Here is a 27,328-nt window from a genome sequence, read left to right as displayed (position 1 = left end):
TTAACCAACATATCAGCCCTGTAATAGCAGAAGCACACAACCCAAACATGCAACCCACTCACCATTAAATCCTCGGCAAACATATAAAGAAGAAGTGAGCAAAGGAAATCCCATTTCTTTGCAAACCAACAAATCAGGAAAGAAGGATAACCAGTTCACCTAATCCGAGAGTAATTAAGAAGTATCTCGAACAGTCACATCCATACACACACTAAATTCAGGAGTACAGACATATCGTTTGTTATATTTTGAAGGCACACAAGAGATTGAAATCTCTGTTTGCTTACAAGACACGCAAATTGAATTCAAGTAAATAGACGGAAGGATATTTATGACACTCTGTCTAAGAGACTAACAGGAATTTTGGACCATTATGGACTTGTAGTTGTTGTTTATCTGATCTTGAAAGCTATCTTACTACTTACCATAGTGGTGGGATTTCGTTCCACATTAATAATCCATCCTAAATTAGGAGATAGCATTTCTTAATCTCAATCTCACAGGGGTCATAATGATGTTATTGATTATTGATGCACAGACTAAACGCTATTGAAACGTCAATAGATAACGGTGATTTCAAATAAATAAAATCTTAAAAAATAAGAGTCGTGATTTCAAATAAATAAAATCTTAAAAGATAAGAGTCATACCGACATGTAACATTTCGATAAAGGCACCCAAAGATTAGAGCTTCCTGTGTTGAAAATTACAGTGAACTTCTGAGGAGGAGTACCAAGACCAATTTCTCCATAATACTGAGCATCCAAGTAATTCTTCAGAGGAACATATTCTCCTTTTGCAGATTCGGAGTAGCCCAAATCCCCTCTCAGACCATACCTTCTATTAGCTTCATTAGAAAGCCCCCCTTCCCTTGCAACAATCCTTGCAGCCTGTAAATTTTTTTGATCCGATCCCTTTTTCTTTAATTCAATTCTTGCTAAGCCGTCATTAGCCGCACAAACCGATGTTAAGACGAGAAAAGCAAGGCCAATATAAACGATAAAAGCCATTTGATCCAGGTTGCAAAGTTTCCTGTGGTCAGAGAGCAGAGATCTCATATATATTTTACAATGTATGGCTCGAATAAAATCTCTCAAAAAACATAATTATCAGCCAAATGTTATTCACACATCCGAACAAGAAACTTGGCCATTAACCTAAGATTTGGCAAACCTAGCTCTAATCCAACCCATGCTCCTACAGAAGTCGCTAAAGAAAGCCTTTGTTCAGAGCATTTCAACAGCATAAATATTATTAAACCCTGTCCAGCCCTCAAATTTCAATTCCCAGCAAACTAATTAACGAAATCCAGCTGAACTTTCAAATTGCATGTTTAAGCAAGAGCCACGAAAATATTCACGAAACTCCACCAGAACAAGGAATTTTACAGCAATTCAAGGACAGAAATCTAACTAAAATATATTAAAAAACCTCAGAAATTTTGAAACTAAATCTTCATCAAATTAACCAAAAGAAGGCTCATTGATCATCATTTGAATTCTATTAAATGAGTCAAAGCTTATTTTGCTCAAAATGACACTGGATCTTCATCAAAAGAACCATAATAACGCTCATTGATAATTATTTGAGCTCTAAATAAAACATATTAAAAGCATCAAAGCCTATTTTGCTCAATATAAACCTAAATCTTCATCAAATGAACGAAAATAAAATTCATCAAACATCATTTAAATAGCAGGATTAACATTTAACACACATTTTTACCATTCCATCTTATATCTTATAAATTTAAACAAAATTTGCTTAATCTTCACAATAATTGCTCGTTTAAAACAAATTGTTGCAAATATTTCATCAAGAATCATCCTCAAACCTCAAATTGTTGCCTCAGAAATTTTGAAACTAAATCTTCATCAAATTAACCAAAAGAAGGCTCATTGATCATCATTTGAATTCTATTAAAAGTGTCAAATCTTATTTTGCTCAAAATGACACTGGATCTTCATCAAAAGAACCATAATAACGCTCATTGATAATTATTTGAGCTCTAAATAAAACATATTAAAAGCATCAAAGCCTATTTTGCTCGATATAAACCTAAATCTTCATCAAATGAACAAAAATAAAATTCATCAATCATCATTTAAACAGCAGGATTAACATTTAACACACATTTTTACCATTCCATCTTATATCTTATAAATTTAAACAAAATTTGCTTAATCTTCACAATAATTGCTCGTTTAAAACAAATTGTTGCAAATATTTCATCAAAAATCATCCTCAAACCTCAAATTGTTGCAAATATTTCATCAAAAATCATCCTCAAACCTCAAATTGTTGCAAATATTTCATCAAAATCATCCTCAAACCTCAAATTCCTTGACGGAGCCTTTAAACCGGAAGAATGACAGAACAATTTGAATTTAACAAAATACGGCCATTTCTTGATCAAAATTTTCAGACTCCGCCGAGACTTACTTCGAAACGGAAATCAAGAAAAGAAATGCAGCAGCTGAGGGAAATAAATTCAAGGAAACGTCCATCTTACCTCCAAAATCCACGCATACGCAAAGACACGAGAGCAATGCCGGGGAAACGAAGGGCATCAAGGGCATTGCGGAGGTATGCGCATGTTCTGCGATTGGCAATAACCATGAATTCAAATCACAGTGACCACTCCATTCCGCCCGTGTCTCTTCCCCTTGCCATTGATCTAATGCGTGAAATTTGTGTAATCGTCTAACATCTAATCGTATGGTGCACAAAATGACAGGTAAGCAAGGAGGGGAGTTGATTTCAGAGGGAAACGCCTTACGGCGTAAATATTTTGAAGTGGATAGATATATTTATTTAGAAATAAGTTTTTAAAATTTTAATTTTATTCTTAATAATTATTAGATAATGATAGAGATTTAAGTTATAAAATATTTTTATTAATTATTATAAATCAAAGTTTTAAATTTATCTCAAAAATAGTTTTTATTTTTATTTTTTATTTTTTTATTTTTTTATTTTTTCTCGCTATTAATTAATGATTAAATAAAAAAATGTTATATGAATATGCGTCATATGAAATGAGATGTTTTTTTGGACATGTGATATTAGTAAACTGTGGTATTGTAACAAAGTCTATTTACAAATTAATAATTTCCATACCAAAATAGACATGAATCTTCATAACTAAAATTTTTACATACTTTTTCAAATATATATTATTAGTTTTTTTTTTTAATAAAAATAATTATAATACTAATAATATAATTTAGATAATTTTTTATGTTATTTTAATTTTGACAATGTGAGATATATCATAAAGTAAGTCATTTGATACCTATTATTGAATATATAAATTTAATCCACATTAAAATTTAACATTAATGAAATTTTTAAATACAATTTGTTTTCACCTAAAAAAATTAACTTGCTCTTCATTTCTTCTCTCATTTGTAAGCAAACTTATTCCTCTGGGAGATTTTATCCAAGAGGGGGAAATTCCACTTTATCCATAGATGCAATGGCCATTTAAGTTTAGGTTTTGTTACTTGACAAGCTAATTCATAATCCACTTTCTTGGAGATATAAGAAACACTTTTTTACTCCAATAATTGAATGTTCACTCAATAAAACAAATTGACTTAGAGATTTAACTCTTATTTGTCTTGTGCACATTGGATGAGATTCATTATCATAAATGTAATTGTTATGTAAGTTGATTAATTGTTTATTAGTTAAATTTGAGAGACTTAATCCAACTAAAATAACTCTTTTTTTTTTTTTTTTTTTTTTTCTTCAGTACGAAAAAAAAGCTTGATTTATATTCATATGAAAGATATTTACATAAGAGAGGTTCTGTAAAGAGCAATAACATATATGTGCAACTGGAATGTTTTGCTGAAGATAAAAACTGGACAGGGCCATCATGGAAGCATAAGAACAAAATTCTCTGGAACAAGATAAAAAAAAAAGCTAGACAGATAGCAAGGAGCCATAAACATATATATATACCGGTCCCATCACACGTAAGGGTCAGGGATAAACAACTTACCTTTTATGTGAAAGAAAGAAGACGATAATTCAAAGGAAAGCAAAAACTAGATGGAAAACTAGGTACCCGGAAGGGAGAAATCTTTTATCAGATATACTGAGTTTTGTATTTGAATCTCCATTTTCCATGAACTAGGTTCTATTGCAAGGCCCCTCTTTGACAAGATGTCTGCATGAGAATTCATAGACCTGTCCACATGGCTGATTGTGTAAACCGGATTGCTGTTCCATAACATTTTTATCCTATTAATCCATCCACTAAGAATGGGATTCTTGTTTATTAGCTTCCATGAGGCCAGTCCTATTGTGTATTTGGAATCCCCATATATCTGCAGCATTTGAATATTCAGGGAAGAGCTGAACTGAAGAAGGCCCACCAAAGCCATTACCTCGGCCTTATTGTTTGTACCACTACCACCATTCCAATAGATAGAGAAATGAAGATCTTCAAACATCGATATAAAAACACCACATGCACACATGCCTCTTTGTGCAACTCCGTCAAAAAAAGCCCTTGGATAACCCATCAACTTCATTGTATGGTTCCTTGGAATGCTAGATTTGCCCGAAGACAAATTTTTGGGGATGGAATGGAACATCGTAGTGATCTGTACAAACAAAGGTAATTTTATATCTAATCCATCTCGGAATATAGCATTGTTCCTTCTCTTCCAAACTGTCCATAAAAGCAAAAAGGGAATTGACCTGTGAGAAACTTTCGGCGAGCTCCACCAGCTTAAAGCCACTTGGACATCTAAGTGATCCACCAGACAAATACCAAAGAAATCTGTAAGATCCCTCCACAACTGATAAGTGTATCTACAAGTGAGAAAAATATGATTGCTGAGCTATCTTCCCCATTTTTGCATAATAGACATATACTAGGACCTGACCGGTTCCTTTTCTGTAGATTATCCCAGGTAAGGATCTTGTTGTGAAATACGCGCCATGAGAAATGAATGATTTTGTTTGGCACCCCAGTATTCCACAATGTCATGGGAAAGATGTGTTGAAAGGGACTGGGATAGACCTTGCCAAAACTAAATAGATATCTTTGACTTTTAATACATCCCATCTCTTTATACCTCTCCATGTAAGATGATCCCTCCCTTCAGTTTTGCATAAGCCAGAGCCCCTCATAGCTATCATAATACTGGCCCATCGTTGTGCATAATCTTCACTAAGGCCCAGAGATTGAAAATTCTTCCATATAGGAATGCCCCCCTGCCAATCTTCGATTAGTTGACTCCAGGAAAAAATCCTGAATCTATGCAGAGCCATAATGATAGAATGTGGAATGAAAAAATCCTCCCCCAGTCCAATGATATGATCATAACCTATAAACACATCTTTTCCATTTCGGACATTCTAGAATAAATTCTTAAGGAAGAAGGATTCTATTCTACGAAAGCTTTTCCAGATTGTTGATCGCTTTGGTTTTCCGATAGTGCCTTCTCTATACCAGAATATTAGGCCTTTATTCTTCATGTACTTCTTTCTGATGGCGGCGCTCCAAAAACTGTCCCCGTTAGTGCTCCTCCAAATGGATTTACATAAAAGGGCCTTACCAAAGTTCTTGATATTCATGATGCCCCATCCTCCCAAAACCTTAGGAAGGGAAATTTTCGAAAGACTCGTCAAATGAAATTTGCTTTTGTGCTTTCCTCCTCCCCATATAAAATTTGCGATAAGCCTATTCAAAATAGCAATGATACCAAAAGGAAAATAGAATAAGTGGGCCCAATAAACAGTAATATGAGCCAGGACAGCTTGGGCCAGAACCGCTCTGCCTACTATGGAGAGGAACTTGAACTCCCAACCTTCAATTCTTTTATAAAAATGATCTGATAACCACATCTAGTCAGCATTTTTGTATCTTGCAGGTCTGAGATGAAAATCCAGGTATTTGAAGTCATCCTATATAGGATTAATTCCAATATTAAACAGAGCAGACAGATAGTCCAACTAAAATAACTCTTACTTAATGTTTGGTTGAGATATTTTCTCAACTAATTGATTATATGGCTAAAATAGAATTCTATCTTAAATAATATTTATCGTATTTATATCTGATATTTAATAAAAAGGAAATCAATTTTGGTATGAAATTGTTTTTTCAAATTGGTATGTAACCCTGTGGTTCTATGGGTAACTCCTTTCAGGGAGGGCCCACGATATCCCTTAAAAAGGAGGGCCGAGGATATCCTGTTGTAGATGTAGATTTAATTAATTGGTGTGAGTCGTGCGTTTAGCGAGAGCATATTATTGTGTGTGTTGTTTACCCCTTTCAAAGAAAAACCTGACTGATGTGGCACCCTGCGTGCATCATATTGTTCCGGCATTTCTGTTGAGCGGTCGAGATATTTTATGGCTACATGGAGGAATGAACCAGCAGATTGACTTATATCAAAGCATGTACTGCAAGGCTGCAAGCTTCTTTGTCGTCCTCCACAAAACCACGAGGTGCTAAGAGTGGGAGTCGTGTTCGTGATCTGTCTCGCTATAATCACAGCTCTGGATTCCTCAAAGGTTAATCCGGAGGGTTAATCCGGAGGTTTCGTTGGACAAGAGTTGTTTGCTTGGATGTGAAATGCCAGCAGGATTGAGAATCAGAATATTTTGACTTACATGCTCTTGATCGAAATCCCCTGCGTCTATTATGGGAAGACACCACGACCTTTTGGATGTGTCGTTTCAAAAAATAAATCACGAGAGCTGCCTCGTCAAGCATTCAAAGAAGCCATGGCAGATGCGTTGCAGACTCACATGTTTTGACGATATTTCATTGGTTTCCTACGTTTGTCTCTTCGCAGCAAGTAAACACAACGCAATTCAAATGCAATCTAATATTCAACCGTCCTTGTGCAAATGAGATCTTTGTTCCAATGACCCACTCAAATGGATTCGGCTTCATCAGTCAAGTTTCATAGTCGCTGCCACCTCGGGCAATGTTTTCGGCATTGTGGCTCTATTGATGACTGCCATCTCATTGGATTAAAGACTGGTTCACTGCCAAGGTGGATGGTAAGTCTAATGAGAATTGCCTGAGCGCTGGTCGAATTACATGGATGTTCTATTCTACATGATGCTATGTTGCATAGTTACTAAATTCGAATTCGAATTCGATTCAATATAGAAAAAATTCGACTCTATAAAATTTAATACAGGGAAAATTCGACATTATACATCTTACATTTTACAAATACTTAATTTTTTTTTAAATGTACCATCATTATATGAAAAATCATTGAATCTTTTCCTAATAAGTATAGTTTTGTTTACTTATTTCCTTGTTAATTTCGAAATGTCATAGATCAATTCCTTTTTCTTCTATTTATTTTGCATAGTTATGAATTGGCAGCTAAAGTTTGCCATTTATAATTTTTATAATATTTCTAATACTGAATTTATCTTTTTCTAATTTTTTTTTATAAGAGTTATCCAATTAACACTTATGTTTGTCAGTTTATAATTTTTTCCAATATAGAAGTTACTGTTTTTTGTTGTTTCTTTATATAAGAGTTATCAGTTTGCAACTAATTTAGTATTTTATAATTTTTGATAAGATAGAAGTTATATTTTTTTATTTATTGTAATTTACAGTTATAAGAAATTAACTAATTATCCATTTAACAATGAAATTTGAGAGTTTATAATTTTTTCCAATATAGAAATTATAGTTTTTTTTTGTGTATATATAATTTGCAACTAATTTAGTATTTTATAATTTCTATTAAGATAGAAGTTATCTTTTTATTATTATTGCAAATTGTCATTATATAAAAATTACTAACTCACCTCTCTCTTTAAAATATCTCAATTGATTTTTTCAAAAAATAGAATTACAAATCAAATTTGAGTAACATTTAATTAAGCAATGATAACTCTGAAATATGTCTATATATATGTATATATATAGAAGCTATTTATATTATTTAATGTCAATAACAATAATTTCTTTCTTTAATTTAATTATTTTTAATTAAATTAATTATTTAATAAAAATTTTACTTTCTATTAAATTAATTATTTAATAAAAAAATTATTTCTTTAAAACAATTTGCTTTCCGTTATACCATATTGTAGGTTGGAACCATCTGTAAATAATAGTAAAATAACAAAATGAAACGGAAAAACGGAAAGAGTATTAGTCATTAATATTTTATACTAAATAGTCATGAAATAGTCATTAACGACAATGTATCAGTCATTAACATTTCATACTTACCAAGTTAGGAAGTTACCAAGTTAGCATAGTTACACTTAATATGCTAAATCCTATAGATATTCATGTAATTATCTTTGTTTTTTCTCTTTTTTGTCTGTGTCCAGGGTCGAGGCAAGAAGCACAGTGGACGCCGAGTTCTGTGTTCAAGGTGGAGGCACGAAGCACAATGGACTCTGGAAAAGTCAGGGTGGAGGCACAAAGCACATCAGACGATGGAACATCAAATGTTGGAGGCGGTAAGCCAGTAGAAAGATTTGACCAAAATCATTCACAATACCGAGTTGTAATTCACGAATTATTCGCTGTATCGAATCGAATTAACGAATTTACGTATTTTTTTGGCCAGTACGGCCGAACTTGTTAACTATGCTATGTTGTTGTGTGTTTTGGAAGGGGCCAATCATATTAATTAGTAATAGATTTTCTATAAACCATTAGAAGTTTGTTTTGTTCTGTAAAAATATTAATTGATTGTGAATTCTAAAATTAGATAAGGATGTTATTTTGTAATAACTTATTTTAGATACATTTTGTATAAGAATTTTTTATACAATTAGTGAGTAGGTTGACACTTATGTATTTTGGTAAATGGGAGCTTGTTCATAGAATGACTAGCAACGCAACTTTTATTGCAAACAAGTGATCGATTGTGTCTGAAGCAACTATTTTTAAAGATCAAGTGGTGTAAAACTCAATATGGATGGTTGTTGAACTAGTTTGGCGTTCAATAATTGACTTCAGGAATTCGAGAGTGGAACTCGGGAATCCAGTTTTCCAACCACACCTTCATGAGTGTTCTGAGACAACTTGATGGAGTTTTCTCTATGCCATTTCGAACATGTTTAAAGAAATTAATGAAGACTTTTCATACATGAAGATCAAAGACAAATACTCGTTAAGAGAGAGACTTGGAGATTTAACTCCTACTTGTCTTGTGCACATTGGATGAGATTCATCATCATAAATGTAAGTGTTATGTGAGTGTTAGATTTGAGAGATTTAGTTACTTTGGTGTTTGGTTGAGATATTTTCTCAACTAGTTGGTTGTATGGTTAAGAGAGAATTTCCATCTTAAAATAATACTTCTTGTATTTATATGTGATGTTTAATAGAATGCAAGTAGGTTTTGGTGTGAAATTGTTTTTCCAAATTAATATGCTTAGTGAATTAATCTTAGGATTAATTTAAAGTTTGTATATACATGGATAACCATCATGCTCTTTGGTTGTGCCTTTGTGTTGGTCCTACTTAGATTTTGGTAAGGATGAATGCATGAAGATGGGTTACACTTTTTGTCCAAATGTGGCAATGAAACTTAAAATTTTCCTCTTTTATCAAATTGAAGCCCTCAAAATTCATATAAGCATTGTGAATTTTGATTTGGAGTAAAAATATAAAATGTGAAAAATTATGTTGCTGTCCTAATGATCTTTTTTGCAAAAAAAATAGTGTTGTATAATCTCTCAATTTTTCATTAAATGCAATATTTTTCCTTGCAAATTTTCACACATATTAAGAGATATGTGTGTGTTCACCTAGCATAATGTTTAAAATGTGTAATATATATATATATATATATATATATATATATATATATATATATATGATTTACACGGAGAGAACTAAGTTTTCAAATTAATTTTTTTTTGTAATGCAAAATTATATTTTTTGTTGGCGAAATAATATTTCAATTGCATTTTGGAGACACATCACATGTGTTCGCTTAATATTTTTTTCAACACTTTAAATAAATTCAAAAAGAAAGAATAATGTTTTGAAGAGAACTTATAAACGAAGATAGTGGTATTTTTTGAAATTTTTCTTTGTTTATTTTTTATGTTATTGATTTTTTATTCAACCCCTTTGAAACTATCTAAAAAAATTTCAAACATTATGTTTACAAGAAATTAATGAAAAATATCATATGAATTCGAAAGTGTCAAACTCATATGCCATTGGATACAGGATTCTTTACGAATCCAACATGATTAATTCTGCCACTTAAAGACAAAGTTTTCCCTAAATCCACTAGGGTACAAAATGAGGTTGCAGGAAATCTGCATAAGGGGTGTTGAAACTGTGATTTCTGCATAACGGGTGTTGAAACTATGATTTTGGAGGACTTCAGGAGCTAGATCTTGTGCTTAAAACGCTTGATCGAGTGCTTAAATTCATAATTCAAATTGCTTGATCAAGAAACTCTCGATCACGTCATATAGATGCTTAACCAACGGTTTGATCAAGCCATTAAAAAGTTATCCACCACTAACTACCTACCATTATATCTATATATATATAAAACAAAACATAAAATTATAAATAACATAACTATATATATATATATTTTGATTGTTTATATATATATATGGTTAATAAAATTTAATTAAAGAATAAAAAAAATGGTTTTATGCTTTTAATTTAGTTAATATTTTATTTGAATATAGTTATTTTTTAAAACAAATTATTATGTTTATTTGAAAATTATATATTTAAAATATAAATATATTTAAATTTAAAAAAAGGAAATAAAATTTCTTATATGATTTAATAGAGGTTTATCGTGAGTAATTAAATTTATTAGGTTAATTTAAAGTTTTTAATTTATTTATTTATTAGTTATAGTTTAAATGTTTTTTGTTTTGGAATTCTTTTAGGCATATTTCTGATCATATTTGTTAGAAATTTAAAATGCATTTGTAATAACAAAAAATCATTTTATTTTATTTTTTTCATTAAATTTCTAAAATAACTTTAAAACCTACAATAATTAAAAATTAAAGTTTTTACTATAGATAATTTTTATAATAAACATGTTACTATTATAGATAACTTCTTTCACAAAAAAAACTTAAATTATAGGCTTTTGGGGTGGTTTTCAAGGGTTTTGTTGGTGATTTTTTGTGATTTTCATGATTGTTTTTTGTAGTTTTTGTATGGTAGGTGTTTTTTCAAATTAATTTATTTTATTTTGCAAAAAAATTAAATAAAAAGGAAAAAATGGAAGGAAACCTACCTTGGCTTGAGCCTCTGGGTAATTAACAGGGTTGATGGGCCCATCTCGATCAAGCTTACAAATATTTCGACGAAATCCTTTTTTCCTAGCGACCTAAGCAGAATGACTTGCCCAGGTCGCGTGTGTAGTTTTTAATAAGAAATAATGCTTGATCGAACCAAAGCACTCGAGTTAGAAAAAGACTTGATCGAAGGTTTGTTTAAGCACTCGATCAAGTTATTTTTAAGTTCCTAAAAAGTTCGATCAAGCACTTAAAATTTCACCTTCACTTTACCAAAAGGTATAACCCAGTATTCGATCAAGCACTTAATAATTTTGTTTTCTCTTTGTTTTATGTATGTGATATATTTATTTTGAGAATCATCTCCTTCCCTCAATCACATAAAGTAGCACACACTCTACTCGAAACCATAGGGGACCCGATGGCTCCTTGTCGATCTATAAATTTTCTAAATCTCCCTCCATTACTAGGAGGAGTGCCAAGTCTCTCACCGTTTAGGTGCAAAAGACACCATACAACTACCTTATAGGATCTTCCTTTATCACTAATTATTTTCTTGGAAATCCTCCTTGTCTCATTTTTTGTACCTTGGGAGACAATGTTTGGCTGAGAAGAGATCAGTGCCCAAGACATTTATTCGAAACTGTAAAAAAACTAATTGAATGTCCCATCATTTCATAAAACCCCACAAATTTGATTAAAACCCTTTAACTTTCCATATGTGAATAGTGTTTCCAAAGTGGCCTTCTCATGTTGAATACAAATGGAAAAATTTATGGTTTCTTAAGAACCCAAAACCATCTACGGGACCACCTCTAGTGGTTTCTTGAGATGAGGAGAGTGCCCCCATAATAATTAGTGGCCATTGATATTTTGATTAGGAGGTTTGAGAAAACCATCTAGGGTGGCACACCTCTATATAAACCTCACGCAATTTGTGCCAACAGAGTTTCATCGATGTGAAGAGACTGCATTATTAACCATCGATTTGCTATGTTTTATCTTTTTGAATTCTTCATTGTTGCGTGATTTAACATTAACAATCATTACATCAATATTTGGATAGTGCACACCTATAATTTACATTTACTATTGCAGTTACTACCACCCTGAAATGAAGGGCTCTTTCTCTTCTTCTTCCATTTACTGGTTGTGAACCCATTGTTGCGACTACAATCTATTTCTAAACAAAACTTGTTTCCCTCTGTTGAATGTTGATCTATCAGCATACCCACAAAGAATCAGAGGGTTTGATTATATGCCCATTATTGTTAATTTCATCCTATCAGTGAAAGGTGGTTTAAGTACCAGAGAAGTTGTAGTTATTTTCTTGTGTTTTCCTTTTGAAAGATGTGCTATTGCTTTTCACCATAGGTTTGTTTTGTTGAAGATCATAATCCAAGAGATGTTGATCTGTAATGCTACTATGGGGTATCCATGGAGCTTGAATAACTTGTTTAATACAGCCTTTACCATACATAATGGTTTATTGTCAACTCCTACTCTTCGACAAATTTATTCCATTTCAAGTTCCTGTAAAGATACATGTATGTTATGAAGAATGTGGTCAAGATTTAAATTAAATGTTTTAGCCACCTTTACTGATGAAGACAACACAAGTCAATATGATTCCTACTCTGTTTCCTCACATTTAACCTGAGATTCAATGACAGCGTTGTCTATAATATGACCCTTTGGTTGGAACCATCTGCTTAGTTCTAACCCCCAAACAACTTCAAATAGGAGCAATGTTTCTGGTGGGCACATACTTATTAGGAGCATCCTTGCCCCTATTCATCCTATCATATGATATGTGTAGCCAATTCTCCCACATTTAACTAGTAACTCAACCCACAACCATAAGGAACATGAGCACCAATCAGAAATAACAAATAGGAAAACCCCCAACACCATGTTTATCCACGAAATGGCAAGGCAATGCTAAAACCACTATCTATCAAGGAAATCCTCCATGTCATTGACATATCATAACCAAGAAACCACATGCATTTAACATGCACTAAGAAAAACATACATGGAACCTGTTACATGCAAAATAATCCAACTGTAATTGTTGATCTACCTGCTCCCTTGTGCTTTCGTGCCTTCCTTTTCCTTCTTTCCCCAAATCCAAAGTATGCCAAGAAGCTCCAAGAGTGTTGCAAGAAAACTCTAGGTGTGCAAGAGTATAATGAACGAATAGATAGAGAGCTCGAAAACAGAACTGATAAAAGGTTGTGAAATGCTCCTAAGAGTCCTTTTCCATCATTAAGGCCTATGTTTTCTTCATTTTCCTCTATTTTTCCTTCAATTTTTTCCTCATGCAATCTAAACTTTCACCTTCTTTTCCTCCTATTTTCCTTTATTTCATAAAACAATTCCCCCAAAATCAATTATTTTTAATGCAAGGATCCATCTGTTTATGCAAGCACTTCTATATATGCAAATAGGTATGCAAACATATATAGAGAAATTAAATTTTATAAATGCGCTTTCGACTTTTGAATATTTGTGACTTTTGTAATTACACAAAGATATATCAACATGCATATTTAGAAGCCACACATGTAGATGAGGAAGCACATATAGGAAAATATTTATAAAAGCTTATTGTCATATTTGTTTTTCTCTTAATACTTCAAATTTTTATAGGTACTCTATAAATGGGAAAGTGGGATGAAATTATGGAGTTGGAAACTGAAAACCTAGAAGATATGATAGAATTTTCTACTAAATATCTAACATGGAACGAAATTGAAGGGGATCAAATAGTTGTTATTCCTTATAGTTGACTAGACGATTTTATAAATGGAGAGAAATCATATGAAGATGCTCCCACTAAATTTTTTGTTAGTACAAATCAATCTAAAAAAGTGGAGGATATGTGCTCGCATTAACACATATATTGAATATATCATGTGAGTCTTTATTTGTTCAATTAATTAGATACATCTAATTCAAGTTCAAATGAAGTCATAATCATTATCCAAACTACCTAATATTTTTAAAAAATATATTAATTATTAATAATAAAAGTTGAAAACTTAAATATTGAAAATTTTAACAATTTCAAATTGGAATTTGAAAATGATAATATTTTATTTAAAAAAAAAAAAACGAATTCAAAACTCCATTACCAAATGAGCTTTTTGTTGTACAAAATAATTACACTACCATTTTTCTATTTTTCTAGAGTAATAGTCCAATTTATTTGAGGATCCTCCTAACAAAAACTTGTATTTTCCTAGATGGTAGTTCAAGCCATTGACTTAATAAATTTCAAAAAATGACACGAGATTTTGTATTGCTTATGGTAGTACTACATGCTTGGAGAGGCCAAAAATATTGATTGTTCAGTCCTATATTACTTGGATCCCTGCTATGGTGATAATTTATTCATTCTTACACTGTAAATAGGATTTAAAAGGAATTTCAATATATATTAGTCTAAGCATATGACATCTCATCGATTTTCCAAGAGTGGAAAGAGAGCTTCTTGAAATTCCAGATAATAATGTGTCTGGGTATTAAGGTTAGTTACCAGAGACTTTGTTTAGCCTTCTTCTGATTGATGACATGTCCTAGATGCATAAACTTAGATGTTATAAGGGTTGCGTAGAAGGGAAGCCAAGGTTAACATAGAAAATTTGGTGGAGTGGATAAGGTCAGGGTTATTTTGGGCCCTTGTATTAGCTAATGGAAGGGCCCAACACCCAAGTTGAAATTCTATCGTGACTTGGAAAAATATCAAGGCAGGCTTGCATAGACGAAATTAAGTTCACTATGCGATTCAAAAAATTATCATCCCAGACTATGTCACTTGGAGGTAAGCCTTGGCAGATTGAAGAGGAGACTTAAGATGAAATGGGTCGAGCATACATGTTAGGCTGCCATCATGGAGAAGTTCTATTTGGTAAAGTACATTCTAAAGCATAAGGTGGGAGGACCTAGGGTGATGTGTCCTAAGACTCCCATCCCAAAACTTAAATAAGAAATGCACAAAGGGGGAGCTAGGGAGAGTAATGTTGGGATGACTTGACACGAGAAATCATTGCAAGAGTAAAGTAGTGAACCAACCATGAGCGAGGCCACATGGATAGGTGTGGACCCAGGCTCCAAATCATCCCATAGGCTACTACTCGGGACAAGATGCCAAAGTGCATATTGACAGGGGGGAAAGATGACGTAAGCCAAGCTGCAGTGGTAGACATTAAAGCATGAGAGTCCTGATATTGGTTTGAGGGGTGTATGCACCTTGAAGTTCATCCTGAGGGACTGACCCCTGAATATTTACAAGAGTGCAAAGGAAGAAGAGTCAAGTAACAGAGCCGAGGAGATGATAAAGTTTGTGGCAATTGTTGGCTCACCTATAGACACACACACACACACACATCAGATTAATGCATAGTGCGGGAATTGGTGAGACCCTTTCCATGAATGGGTTTAAAAGCTAATATGGCGACACCAAGTGGTGGTAAAGGGATTATTTGGATGCCACATGGTTACCACATGGTAGAAGGAGGATGAGGAAGTGGAAATTTGCAAAGCTATAACTCTTGATCCAGAGGTGGAATTGGGGTGATATTTTATATCGCTGAAACCATATCCCCAAGGCAAACATAATGGTGGCAGTTGTTTGAAGTTTTGAATTCAAAAAGTAAAAATATTTATCCCATGTCTCTAACCGTAGAAGAGGGATTAGATTAGCAAGTGAACATTCTCACCTTGGGTTAAGGTGGGGTTTGTCCACATACGCTATCAAGAGCATATAGGTTCAACATTTGGATTGAATGGGCTCTATCATGGGAAAATAATAGTAGGGTACCTACAATGGTGTCATTTATTTTTAGAAAATTAACTAAAGAAATGTCCAGGTGTTAAAAGTCGGTTTATAATTGATTGGTTGCATGCATGGATGATATGGTTATATTATGATTTAAATATGGAACATGGCACTAACAGTTGGTGTTGATTGATATATGATTAATGAATATGCAATGCAAAGGTGGTGATTCTTTTGGCTTGATGTTTATTATCATGGATATACTAACATTGATTGTTTTGTTATAATAAAACTCACCATGATAGCTCCAAAAATGCAAGTTCGTGATCATGATTGTGTGTATTTATTTATATCATGTTGTATCTAGAAATTGTGTGCGGATTAAAACACATCACAAGCAACAAACGACAATGAAAGACATGGGTATGGGGACTAGAATGGTGCAATATGGCTTCAATTAGTCACAACATGGAAATGAAGAGGCCAAATTGAAAGAAGAAGAAAGATCATTTGGCCAAGAGAAAGGGGAAGACTCACCTGATTGGTTGGATACTTTGAGGAGCCTAGCCGCTGAAGTAAAAAGCTTCAAATAATAAAATGAAAGGCTAGTGAGAGATTAGGAGAGGCAAGTTGAGATAAATTCAGTTATTTTTCAAAGCCTCTTAGGTTTATAGAGATAGAGTCATCCTAGTTTGGGGGATAGTCATAAATATAGGAGGAGCCTTTTGGGGTCAGAAGAGAAAGAAAATGGGGTATATGGTAGTAGGTCTAGGAAGAGGCATAGGTAGGAAAGTGAAGATGTTGTGAAGGAGGAGGCACCACTGATTACCCAAGAAGGAATAACCAACAATTATGTGCATCATTCTAGTAGACCTTCCAGCTCTACTACCAGAAGGCACCATCGTCACTCCCATCATCAGCATCATCGTAATTAAGGAAAAAAGGAAAAGGATTATATGCCATATGAACTTAAGAAAACAAAACCACCCACATTTGATGAGGAAATGAAGAAATATGAAGATGCAAAAGGTTGGTTGCTGGGCCTAAGGAAATATTTTAGAATTCATGATTATTATGGAGATGTGAATTACAATATTGCCACCTATAGCTTGAAAGTAAAGGAATACATATGGTGGGAAGATCAAAAAAATGTCAATGGCATCATTGAAAAAGAATTGACTGGCAGTGAATTTGAGAAGATTTTATGGAATTAATATTTGTCCAAGCGATATTATGACATCAAGGCAAAGGAATTTTATGAGCTTAGAATGGGACAAATGTTAGATGAGGAATAAATCACCAAGTTCCTAGAGGTATTGAGATACGTACCATATCACAAGGATGAGAAGTAAAAAATCCAGCAATTCATCAATGGCCTACCTCTAGAATTCAAGGATCGGATTAAGACTTTGGAACCCCAAATGTTGAATGATGTCATTAAGAAGTTGAAAATCTGGTGTGAGAAGAAAAAGTGCAAACCATAAATTGAAAGTGACTCGAAAGCCAAGGACAATATAAGACATAAAAATAAATGGCCCAAGAAATCCACGAATAAAAAAGAAAGTAAGCACCCAACTACTATAAATCGGTTCTAGTAGAAAATCATGAAAGTTGTTGAGGGAAATACACAACAACCAACAATAGAGTAGCAAAAATATGAATTTAAAGAACAACTAAAATGTTGGATTTATGGTGAAAATCACAGGAAAAGGGATTTCCCACATCAGAAAAGAATTGGGACAAAGTTTTACAATGCCCCAAAAGCTTGCACAGTGGGTGATGTGGCTTGCAATTTGCCTAAAATTTACGCAACAATGGACAATTTCTACGGAGACCACCATGCATCCATCATTGAGATGGAAGGTGAGATATGAAATCAATTTGTTTCCATTTTAATTTATCTTGGTTATAACTACAATTATGTTAACTCGGAGCTTGTGAAAAAATGTAATTTGGCCCAAGAATTGCAAGTAGAGCCATGGTTGGTTCAATTGGAAATGGAATGAAGAAAAGAGTGAGCCATTGGGTAAATTGTGTGTGATTGAGCTTCAAGGCATGCCAAAAACAACGTACCTAAACGTGTTACCTTTGGGGGTGTACAACATACTGTTGGGTATGGATTGGCTATATAAGCACCATACCAAGGTTGAACATTATGAGAAGGAAATTGAGTGCCTAAATGAATGGGAAGGAAAGGAATATTGCACGGGAAGCAAAAGCCCAACTTGGTAAGGAATTTTTACAGCCATGTAGGCCAAGCACATCTACCGACAGGGTTGTCATTTGTTTGTTGTGCAAATTACTAGTGATGACAAGGCCAATAGCCATGCTGAAAAGGAAGAAAGTGAAATACTACAGAGATATCTTGTGTTGCGACAATTCAGAGATGTGTTTCCAGAGGATAATCTTGGATTTCCTCCTCACAGAGAGGTATAATTTTCAATTGAGTTGGTATCTGGAGTAGCACTAGCGACTAAGGCAACATATTGGATGAGTACGTCGGAACTAATTGAGTTGAAGCTACAACTAAAATAAATTATTCATAAAGGATGCATTCGGCCATGTGTGTCACTGTGGGTAGCTCTGGTATTGTTTGTAAAGAAAAAAGATGGGACACTCAAACTCTCTATTGACTATAGGTAGTTAAATAAAGTGACCATCAAAAATAGGTATCAATTGCCACAAATTGATGAATTCTTTAACCAATTGAGACGAGTAGTAGTGTTCTCCAAGATTGATTAGAGGTTTAGGTCTCATCACACTTCAAAATCAAGTAATGGAGCAAGTAAAGGTGCAATGGAGGCACTTTGGCCTAGAGGAATCCCCTTGGGAAATTGATGATTCGATGTGGGAAGCATATCCTTTTTTATTTGTTGGTTGAAAGAAATGTATATGTTTGTAAATATTGTATAGATTTGTACATATAAAGCTCCATAAAACAATATGCATATTTTTTTCGTGTATTATATTTCGTGATTTTACCATTGATCAAACATATTTATGTAAACACTTCTTTTAAATGAAGTGATAAACATATTTATACTTTTTTAAAATGAATACATAAACTGAGTTACAAGTGTTCATCACACCTGTTACCACCAATCTCTCAATGCACCAAATTGTACTAGAAACTAGATATTTGTACTTGAATACTTTTAATCTATCAATGCTCGAGATAAATTATGAATTATCACCTCTATTTAAAAATTCAATAAAATGTGAATGGTCAAAGCCCTAAAGATACTCAAAAGAATATATGGAAATAGAAAGGTCACACAGTGTCTCTCATTAATTTTAATGTTATATTTAATATATTTAACTTACGTGTTATGAGGCCTTTTGCATGAAAGGTTTTGTGAAAAGGTTTTGTTCGTCTCAATGTTTCATGAGTCCGTGTTTACTTTATTTCCATATTTTATTTATTAGTATTTAATTTAAAAAATAATATAAATAATTTAGTAAATTACGAGAATATTAATAAATTTAAGTGGTTAATATTTTAAGTAAATTTGTTTAAGTAGTTTTTTTTTTTTTTTTAATATATTTTCTTTTGGAGGAATCAGGTTATATTTTTTCCAAAATTTTTGAAATTGAGAGTATTTGAATATTTTTTTAATGGTGGAAATGGATTCAAGGTCCTCAAGATCCCCTGCAACATATTTTTTTAATTGTGAAAATAGATTTAGGACTCTCAAGAACCCGTGTAACATCTCAAATTCTTGAACTTGACAGTTGTAATATTAAAGAAAAGATTCCTCAATATCATGCTGAAATTTCGGAAGAAATATGGTTATTAAAATCAATATTAAATTCGAATACATATTTACATTAAATTAAATATTATACAATATCTTTTAAGATTATTAAACATATTATTAATATGTAATTTTTTTTTTTTTTTTTTTAACTAAAAAGGTGAGGATTTAGTGTGTGGGTCCAATATGGTCAACAATGGTCCAATGTCATATTGTGTCAAAGATTGTCTCAATATGAAAATCAACCATGGTCCAATGTCGCATTGTGAAAAAGATTGTCTAAGTATGAAAATCAACGATAGTAAACCTTGGTCAACAATATTTATTTTAAGGTTTATAATATTTATCTTAGGGTTTTTATACCTTGGGTTTATAATATTTATCCCTTGGGTTTTTAGTATTAATCCCTTGGATTTATTAATCTAAGGGTTCATATTCCTAGGGTATAATATTATTCATAGGGCTCATAGTATTAATATTTGGGTTTGTTACAAATCCATTGGGTTTATAATCATGGTCAACCATGGTCCAACGTCACTTTGTAACAAATATTCTCTCAATATGAAAACCAACCAATGTCGCATTGTGACAAGGATTGTGTCAATATGTAAATCAAACATGGTCAACCATACTCGTCTCTTATTCCAACGTCACATTGTGACAACCATGGTCTTCCATTGTCAACCATGGTCCAACGTTTCATTGTGATAAAGAATGTCTCAATATGAAAATCAACCATGGCCAACCATTATCCAACATTGCATTGTGCCAAAAATTATCTCAATATAAAAATAAAAAAGAATGTGTTTCTTCTCTTGATTAATATAATATTTTTTTACTTTTAAACCATTCATTGAAAGTTTAAGCGATTCACTAAAAGTTTAAAAAATCTCACTTAATATAATATTTGCTTACTTTTAAGCCGTTCATTGAAAGTTTAAGAAATCCTACCATGGAAAAAGTTAAAAACCGCATAGTACATGCTTCGGAACCCTATAAAACCTACTTCCACAGGCAGCCGAGGCACTCCATGAACCATACATTTCATGTTACGTTGCTTTTCTATTTGATAATAAAGAACTCCTCCTCTTCCCCTAAACTAATTTTGAAACTGACTTATTTTGGTTGTGAATGGCATTCAACATGACATTGGAACATGACATTGGAGTATGGTTGTATTCAAAATTTCACAATATTTATGGATACGGATTTACTATTATCAAACGTTATTGTAGCTTTATGAATCTGACCCGTCTTTATTGCCACTAACTCAGACTTTTACGAGGAGAGCATTATGTTAGAGCCAACGGTGCGCAGTAAAAACAAAAAAACATACATAGCATAAGAGACACAGAGGTTTAACGTGGTTCACCCAACCAATCTGGGCTATGTCCACCAAACATAGGCATCGGCAATCTTTATTATCAAAATAGGAGATTACAAGATAATCAAGTTCCTCACAAACTCTCACACTCATCCCAATCCGTATGGACACCTGTTTTATAGCTAAGAGAATCTAACTGCCTCATAAATCCTCTTACAACAAATATAGGATGCATTAACTCTCTCCCAACAAAATAGAGCTAATATAGCAACACAATCTGATTGTTGTCACCTACTGAGATTTTTGCCTATTTTATTAAAATCGAAAATCTCAACAATCTCCACCTTTACAACAATTACCCTGATGCCCTGTTTCTTTATTACTTATTTTTCTGCAAGCCAAGAGAAGCCAAACACCAACGCAGCTTCTCCAACAAAACTGGTTTCGTGAACATGTCTGCACAGTTTTCCTTTGTATGCACCTTTTCAAGAGAGACTCCCCTTTCAATGATAACCTGTCTTACAAAATGGTACTTTATTGGTATATGCTTTGATTTACTATGATAGGTTGGATTCTTTGCCAAATGTATTGCACTTTGAATATCACAAAGTAACTTGATATTGTCCTGTAACTTACCAAACTCACCAAGCAAACCTTTCAGCCAAACCGCTTCTTTGCAAGCATGCGAAGCAGCAATGTATTCTGCTTCAGTAGTGGATAAAGCAACAATGTTTCATAGCCTTGACATCCAGCTAATAGCTCCACCTGCAAGAGTAAAGACATACCCTGAAGTTGACCTTCTCTTATCCAAATCACCTGCAAAATCAAAATCAACATACCCGCAAACAAATTCACTACTCTTATTGTAAGTGATACAATAACTACTTGTGACTCTGAAATACCGAAGCACCCATTTCACTACTGAACAGTGTTCTTTACCCGGATTTTCCATATACCTGCTGACAACCCCAACTTCATGTGAAATATCTGGTCGAGTACAAACCATCGCATACATCAAACATCCTACTACATTGGCATATGGAATTCGAGACATATAATCCTTTTCTTCATCTGTATTAGGACATAAACTGGAAGAAAGCTTAAAATGGGAAGCTAAAGGAATTGACACAGGCTTCACATTGTTCATACCAAACCTCAAAAGTATTTTCTCAATATACTTCTGTTGTGATAGCCACAGCTTACCATTGCTCCTGTCTCTGAAAATCTCCATGCCCAAAATCTGTCTTGCTGCTCCTAGATCTTTCATATCAAATGTCCTTGCCATCTGAGTCTTTAACCTGTTGATTTCTTCAATGCTTTTGCTTGCTAAAAGCATATCGTCAACATACAACACTAAGATAATGAACATGCCATTACTTAACTGCTTAAAGTAAACACAATGATCATATTCACTTCTTATATATTTTTTACTCAACATGAAAGAATCAAATTTCTTGTACCATTGTCAAGGCGACTGCTTCAGACCATACAATGACTTCTTGAGCCTGTAGACAAATTTCTTATTGCGATGCTGAACAAACCCTTCCGGTTGTTCCATATAAATTTCCTCATCTAAATCTCCATGTAAAAATGCAGTCTTAACATCTAGTTGCTGTAATTCTAAATCAAGCAAAGCGACTAATCCTAACACAATTCGAATTGAAACTATTTTAAAAACTAGTTAAAAAATCTCATGAAAGTCAATGCCTGCTTTCTGAGAAAACCCTTTTGTGATCAGTATCTATCATCCGTATCATTCACACCCCATTTCACCTTGAAAACCCATTTACATCCCATAGTTTTCCTGCCTTTGGGAAGTTCAACCAGATCCCATGTGCCATTATTACCTAAGGCCATCATTTCGTCCTTCATAGCTACTTTCCATTTGTTACTTTTCGAACCTTCTATAGCTTCCTGATAGCACAAAGGTTCATCGTCATTAGCGGTAAATGCAATTGAAGTAACATAATCATCATACCTTTTCGAAGGGCGTTTGATCCTTGTAGTCCTCCTTAAGGATGTTTTTGGTGCTTCCACAATTGGCTGACTACCATCTGTAGGAACTTCTTCATGATCACCATCTGAGACCTGTTCATGACCTATGTCTGAACCCTATTCATAATCTGATTCTGAAACTTGTTCATGACTAGAATCTAAACTATGGTCATCATGACTATCATTAGAAGTGCTATCAAACTGAATGTGCTGAAAATCAGATACATCATCCTGTTTCAATTTATTATCTACATCTAACTGTACAAGAGAGGATTCATCAAACTTTACATCTCTATTGATGATGATTTTGCGGGTAGTAGGATCCCACAATATAAATCCCTTTGTTCCGTCACCATACCCAACAAAGATATACCTTTTTGATTTTGGATCTAATTTAGTGCGCTGATGTTTAGGCACTTCAGCATATGCATCACAACCAAACACTCTGAGTTTAGAATAATCACAAGGGTGTCCTTTCCATACCTCTTGAGGAATCTTGCAACCTATCACTGTCGATGGCGACCGATTTATCACATAACAAGCTGTAGCCACCACTTCTGTCCACAACTCCTTCTGCAAACCAGCATTACTCAGCATACTCCTTGCTCTCTCCAAAAGAGTCCTGTTCATGCATTCAGCAACTCCATTTTGCTGAGGAGTATAAATAGTAGTCTTATGTCTCTCAATCCCTGCATCCTTCCAATAGTTTTCAAACTCCTTGGACGTAAACTCACCACCATTGTCAGTTATTAAACATTTTCTAGTTCTACCAGTGATGTTTTCTACCAATGCTCTAAACTGCTTGAAAACTGTAAAAACATCAGACTTCCTTTTCAACATGTAGACCCACACTTTCCTAGAAAAGTCATCAATAAACGATACAAAATATGACGAGCCACCATACAAAGTTGTAGGTGCTGGACCCCAAACATCTGAATGGATATAATCAAGTATTCCTTTACTAGTATGCTTGCCTGTTTTAAACTTTTGCTTACTTTGTTTTCCAAACAGACAATGTTTACAAAAATCTAGCTTTCCAGACCTTAGATTAGGAAGTAACTTGCGATCAGCCAAAATCTTTAACCCTCTTTCGCTCATATGGCCCAACCTTTGATGCCATAGGCGAATGGAACCACTGTCATGTTCAGATACGGTAGATACATGAACTGGCCCTATTCTTCCTTCTAACTGAAACAAATTTCCTACTTTCTTAGCTTTCATTACTAGTAAAATACCTTTGTAAATTTTCATTACTCCACCTTGAATTACAGCTTTATATCCATTTGTGTCAAGTGCCCCCAGTGAAATTAGATTTTTTCTTAAATCTCGTACATGTCTTACATCAGTTAACATTTTGGTTGTCCCATCAAACATTTGCAGTTGTATACTCCCTATTCCCACAATATTAGATGTGACATCATTACCCATGTACACGACTCCATCATTAACTGATCTATACGTCTTAAACCATTCTCTATGAATACACATGTGGTTTGATGCACTGGAATCTAACAACCAATGTTGATCATGATTTGACAAATTAACTGATAAGACTTCATCGCTCATACCTGAACCAGATGTCGAACCTGTATCGGTCGTGTTTGCTTCCTTCTTCTCTGTCGATGAAGCTTCTTTAGAAGTTTGTTGTCACTTCCAGCAATCCTTCTTCAAGTGCCCTGATTTGCCACAAAACCAGCACTTTAATTTACTCTTCTTCCCGTTCGACTTTGAACGCGAATCGTTGTGCTTACCAGAGCGTCTTTCTCTAGAACGACCTCTAGCCATCATTGCCTCTGAAGTAGAGGTGTTAGCATTCGACCGCTTCCTGGTCTCCTCAGACAACAAAGCTCCGACAACATCATCAAGTTGAATGGTTTCGGATGAACTAAGACTTATAGAAGTAACAAAATGATCCCACGACTCGAGCAACGAGCACAATAAAGTTATGGCTTTATCCTCGGATTCAAATTTTACTTCTATGCTTTCTAATTGCACCATTAAAGTATTAAAAACATTCAAATGATCAGTAATCGAAGTACCTTCCTTCATTCGCAAACTGTATAGCTGCCGCTTCACGAGAAAACGATTTGTCAAGGATTTCGTCATATACAGCTTCTCCAGCTTCGTCCACAAACCAGCAGCAGTTTTCTCTGACACGATGTTAAACAAAACATCATCAGCAAAACACAGTCGAATACCACTCAAGGCCCTTCCATCCAGTTCATTCCATTCATCATCTGTCACGGGGTAAGGCAATTTGGATCTTCCCGACAGTGCCTTTGCCACGCCTTGCTGTACCAGGAGATCATGCATCTTTACCTTCCAGATCTCAAAATTGTTTTTGCCGTTAAACTTCTTGATTTCAAATCGGGCACTCTGAGTTTTCGCCATCTCGTTTAAAACAAACAATCTCCAAATCTAACTTTTAAATAAATAAAAAATTAATGTATGACAAATGCCTATGCCTTATTTTATATTGCCTTCACGCTATATTCAAAAAACCCCTTTGCTGTTTGAATTTCAGATTACAATTTAGAACACATTGCAGTCTTTTAACCAAAGGGAAACCAATGCTTCACGCTGCCCACGCAGAAGAAAAAACCCGCGCCGGAAGCAAAAAACACCCACCAGAAAGGAACTTGGCGCTTGCTTAAGAACACAAAATCCGCGCCAACTGAAAATCGGTGTAAGTCAAGAAAATTGGCGCGAGTTTACCTTTAGTTTCCGCTCCTATTAAGTTCTTAGCACTCTGGCGCGCTTATGCATATCGGTCCAGTGCCAACGCTAATGCTTGGTGCACCTGTTCTGGACTTACGCGCGCCAATATCCAAACTTTTGGAAAAACGCCACCGATCCGACCACTCCCAACGCAGTTCAAACAGCGGTGCGCCAACAACACCTCCACACAGCAGCTAGCTTGTCTTCTGAAAAACGCACGCAACAATGTTATGTCACGTGGAGTTGCAAAGTTATGGTTTAATTCAACGCTGCGCCGTTATGGTTTAATTCAATGCTGCCACATTGGGTTTAATCATCCTACGCAACAGTTTCAACGCTCAGCCACGATATGGATAATCCCACGCCGATCCACCGTATTAATGTGTTCAACATTCAAATCCACGTGATACCAGACCACCGCCACGCAGGTCCACCGCATACGCAGGTACATTCAGCGCGCAGGTAAATTGGCATATGCCATTTCCACAGCCACAGTCCAACGCAGCACCAAGCAACGCTCAAACAGATTACGCCACTCCTCCGCTGCGCCACGCGTCCAACATGCTCTGATACCCCTTGTTAGAGCCAACGGCGCGCTGCAAAAACAAAAAAACATACACAGCATAAGAGACACAGAGGTTTAACGTGGTTCACCCAACCAATCTGGGCTACATCCACCAAACATAGGCATCGGCAATCTTTATTATCAAAACAGGAGATTACAAGATAATCAAGTTCCTCACAAACTCTCACACTCATCCCAATCCGTATGGACACCTGTTTTATAGCTAAGAGAATCTAACTGCCTCATAAATCCTCTTACAACAAATATAGGATGCATTAACTCTCTCCCAACAAAATAGAGCTAATATAGCAACACAATCTGATTGTTGTCACCTACTGAGATTTTTGCCTATTTTATTAAAACCGAAAATCTCAACAAATTAAAGGGATGAGAATAGTCCCTTGATTTGAATGAATTTTGATGGCGGTTAGACAGAACACAGTGACAACCAAACCCCACTAACTCATACTTTTACCAGGAAGAACATAGTCACTTAAGTTGAATTGAATTTTGATGGTGGTTAGACAGAACACTGGGACAACCAAACTCCAAAGCTGCTTGGTATTCAAAAGGGGCATGCTCAGGGACCATAGACTCTGAGTTGTAGACACTAATTGCCATAATTTCCCCACTTTTTTACATGACGTTTGAAAAACAAAAATACTTTTATCACTTTGGAATCGTTATGTTTTTTTTTCTTAGAAGTGCCGTATTTGACTTTGAAGACTTCAGTTTTGTAAAATACAAAGGTGAAAAGTATGACCAATGAGTTTACAAATTATATAACGTTTGTCTACCTTTTTGTCAAAATACATAAACCTACGAATATTCTACTTCATTTCCATTCATGTATTTAAAATTTTAATTTTATTATTAATAATCATTAGATAATGATAAAGATCTAACTCATAAAATATTTTTATTAATTATTATAAATA

At 34.2% G+C, this 27,328-nt stretch overlaps 1 protein-coding gene across 1 annotated transcript; it reads right to left on the bottom strand.

The window, feature by feature from the left end:
- Window positions 1-644: 644 nt before the first annotated feature.
- LOC149238119 (aspartic proteinase-like) lies at window positions 645-25,498 on the bottom strand. The gene is made up of 4 exons (XM_089369470.1): window positions 25,306-25,498; window positions 25,147-25,177; window positions 2,513-2,599; window positions 645-1,032 (listed from the first exon to the last, which is right to left on the bottom strand). Exons 1-4 carry the CDS (start codon window positions 25,496-25,498, stop codon window positions 645-647), a joined length of 699 nt encoding a protein of 232 aa, XP_089225596.1.
- Between the last annotated feature and the right edge of the window lie 1,830 nt (window positions 25,499-27,328).

This window comes from Pinus tabuliformis, chromosome 8, assembly GCF_031772625.1.
Source record: "Pinus tabuliformis cultivar Carrire ecotype Pingquan chromosome 8, CPIR1, whole genome shotgun sequence".
In the NCBI taxonomy this organism is placed as follows: Eukaryota; Viridiplantae; Streptophyta; class Pinopsida; order Pinales; family Pinaceae; genus Pinus; species Pinus tabuliformis.
Note: the sequence above shows the minus strand (reverse complement) of the source record. Positions and strands in the feature narration are given on the sequence as shown.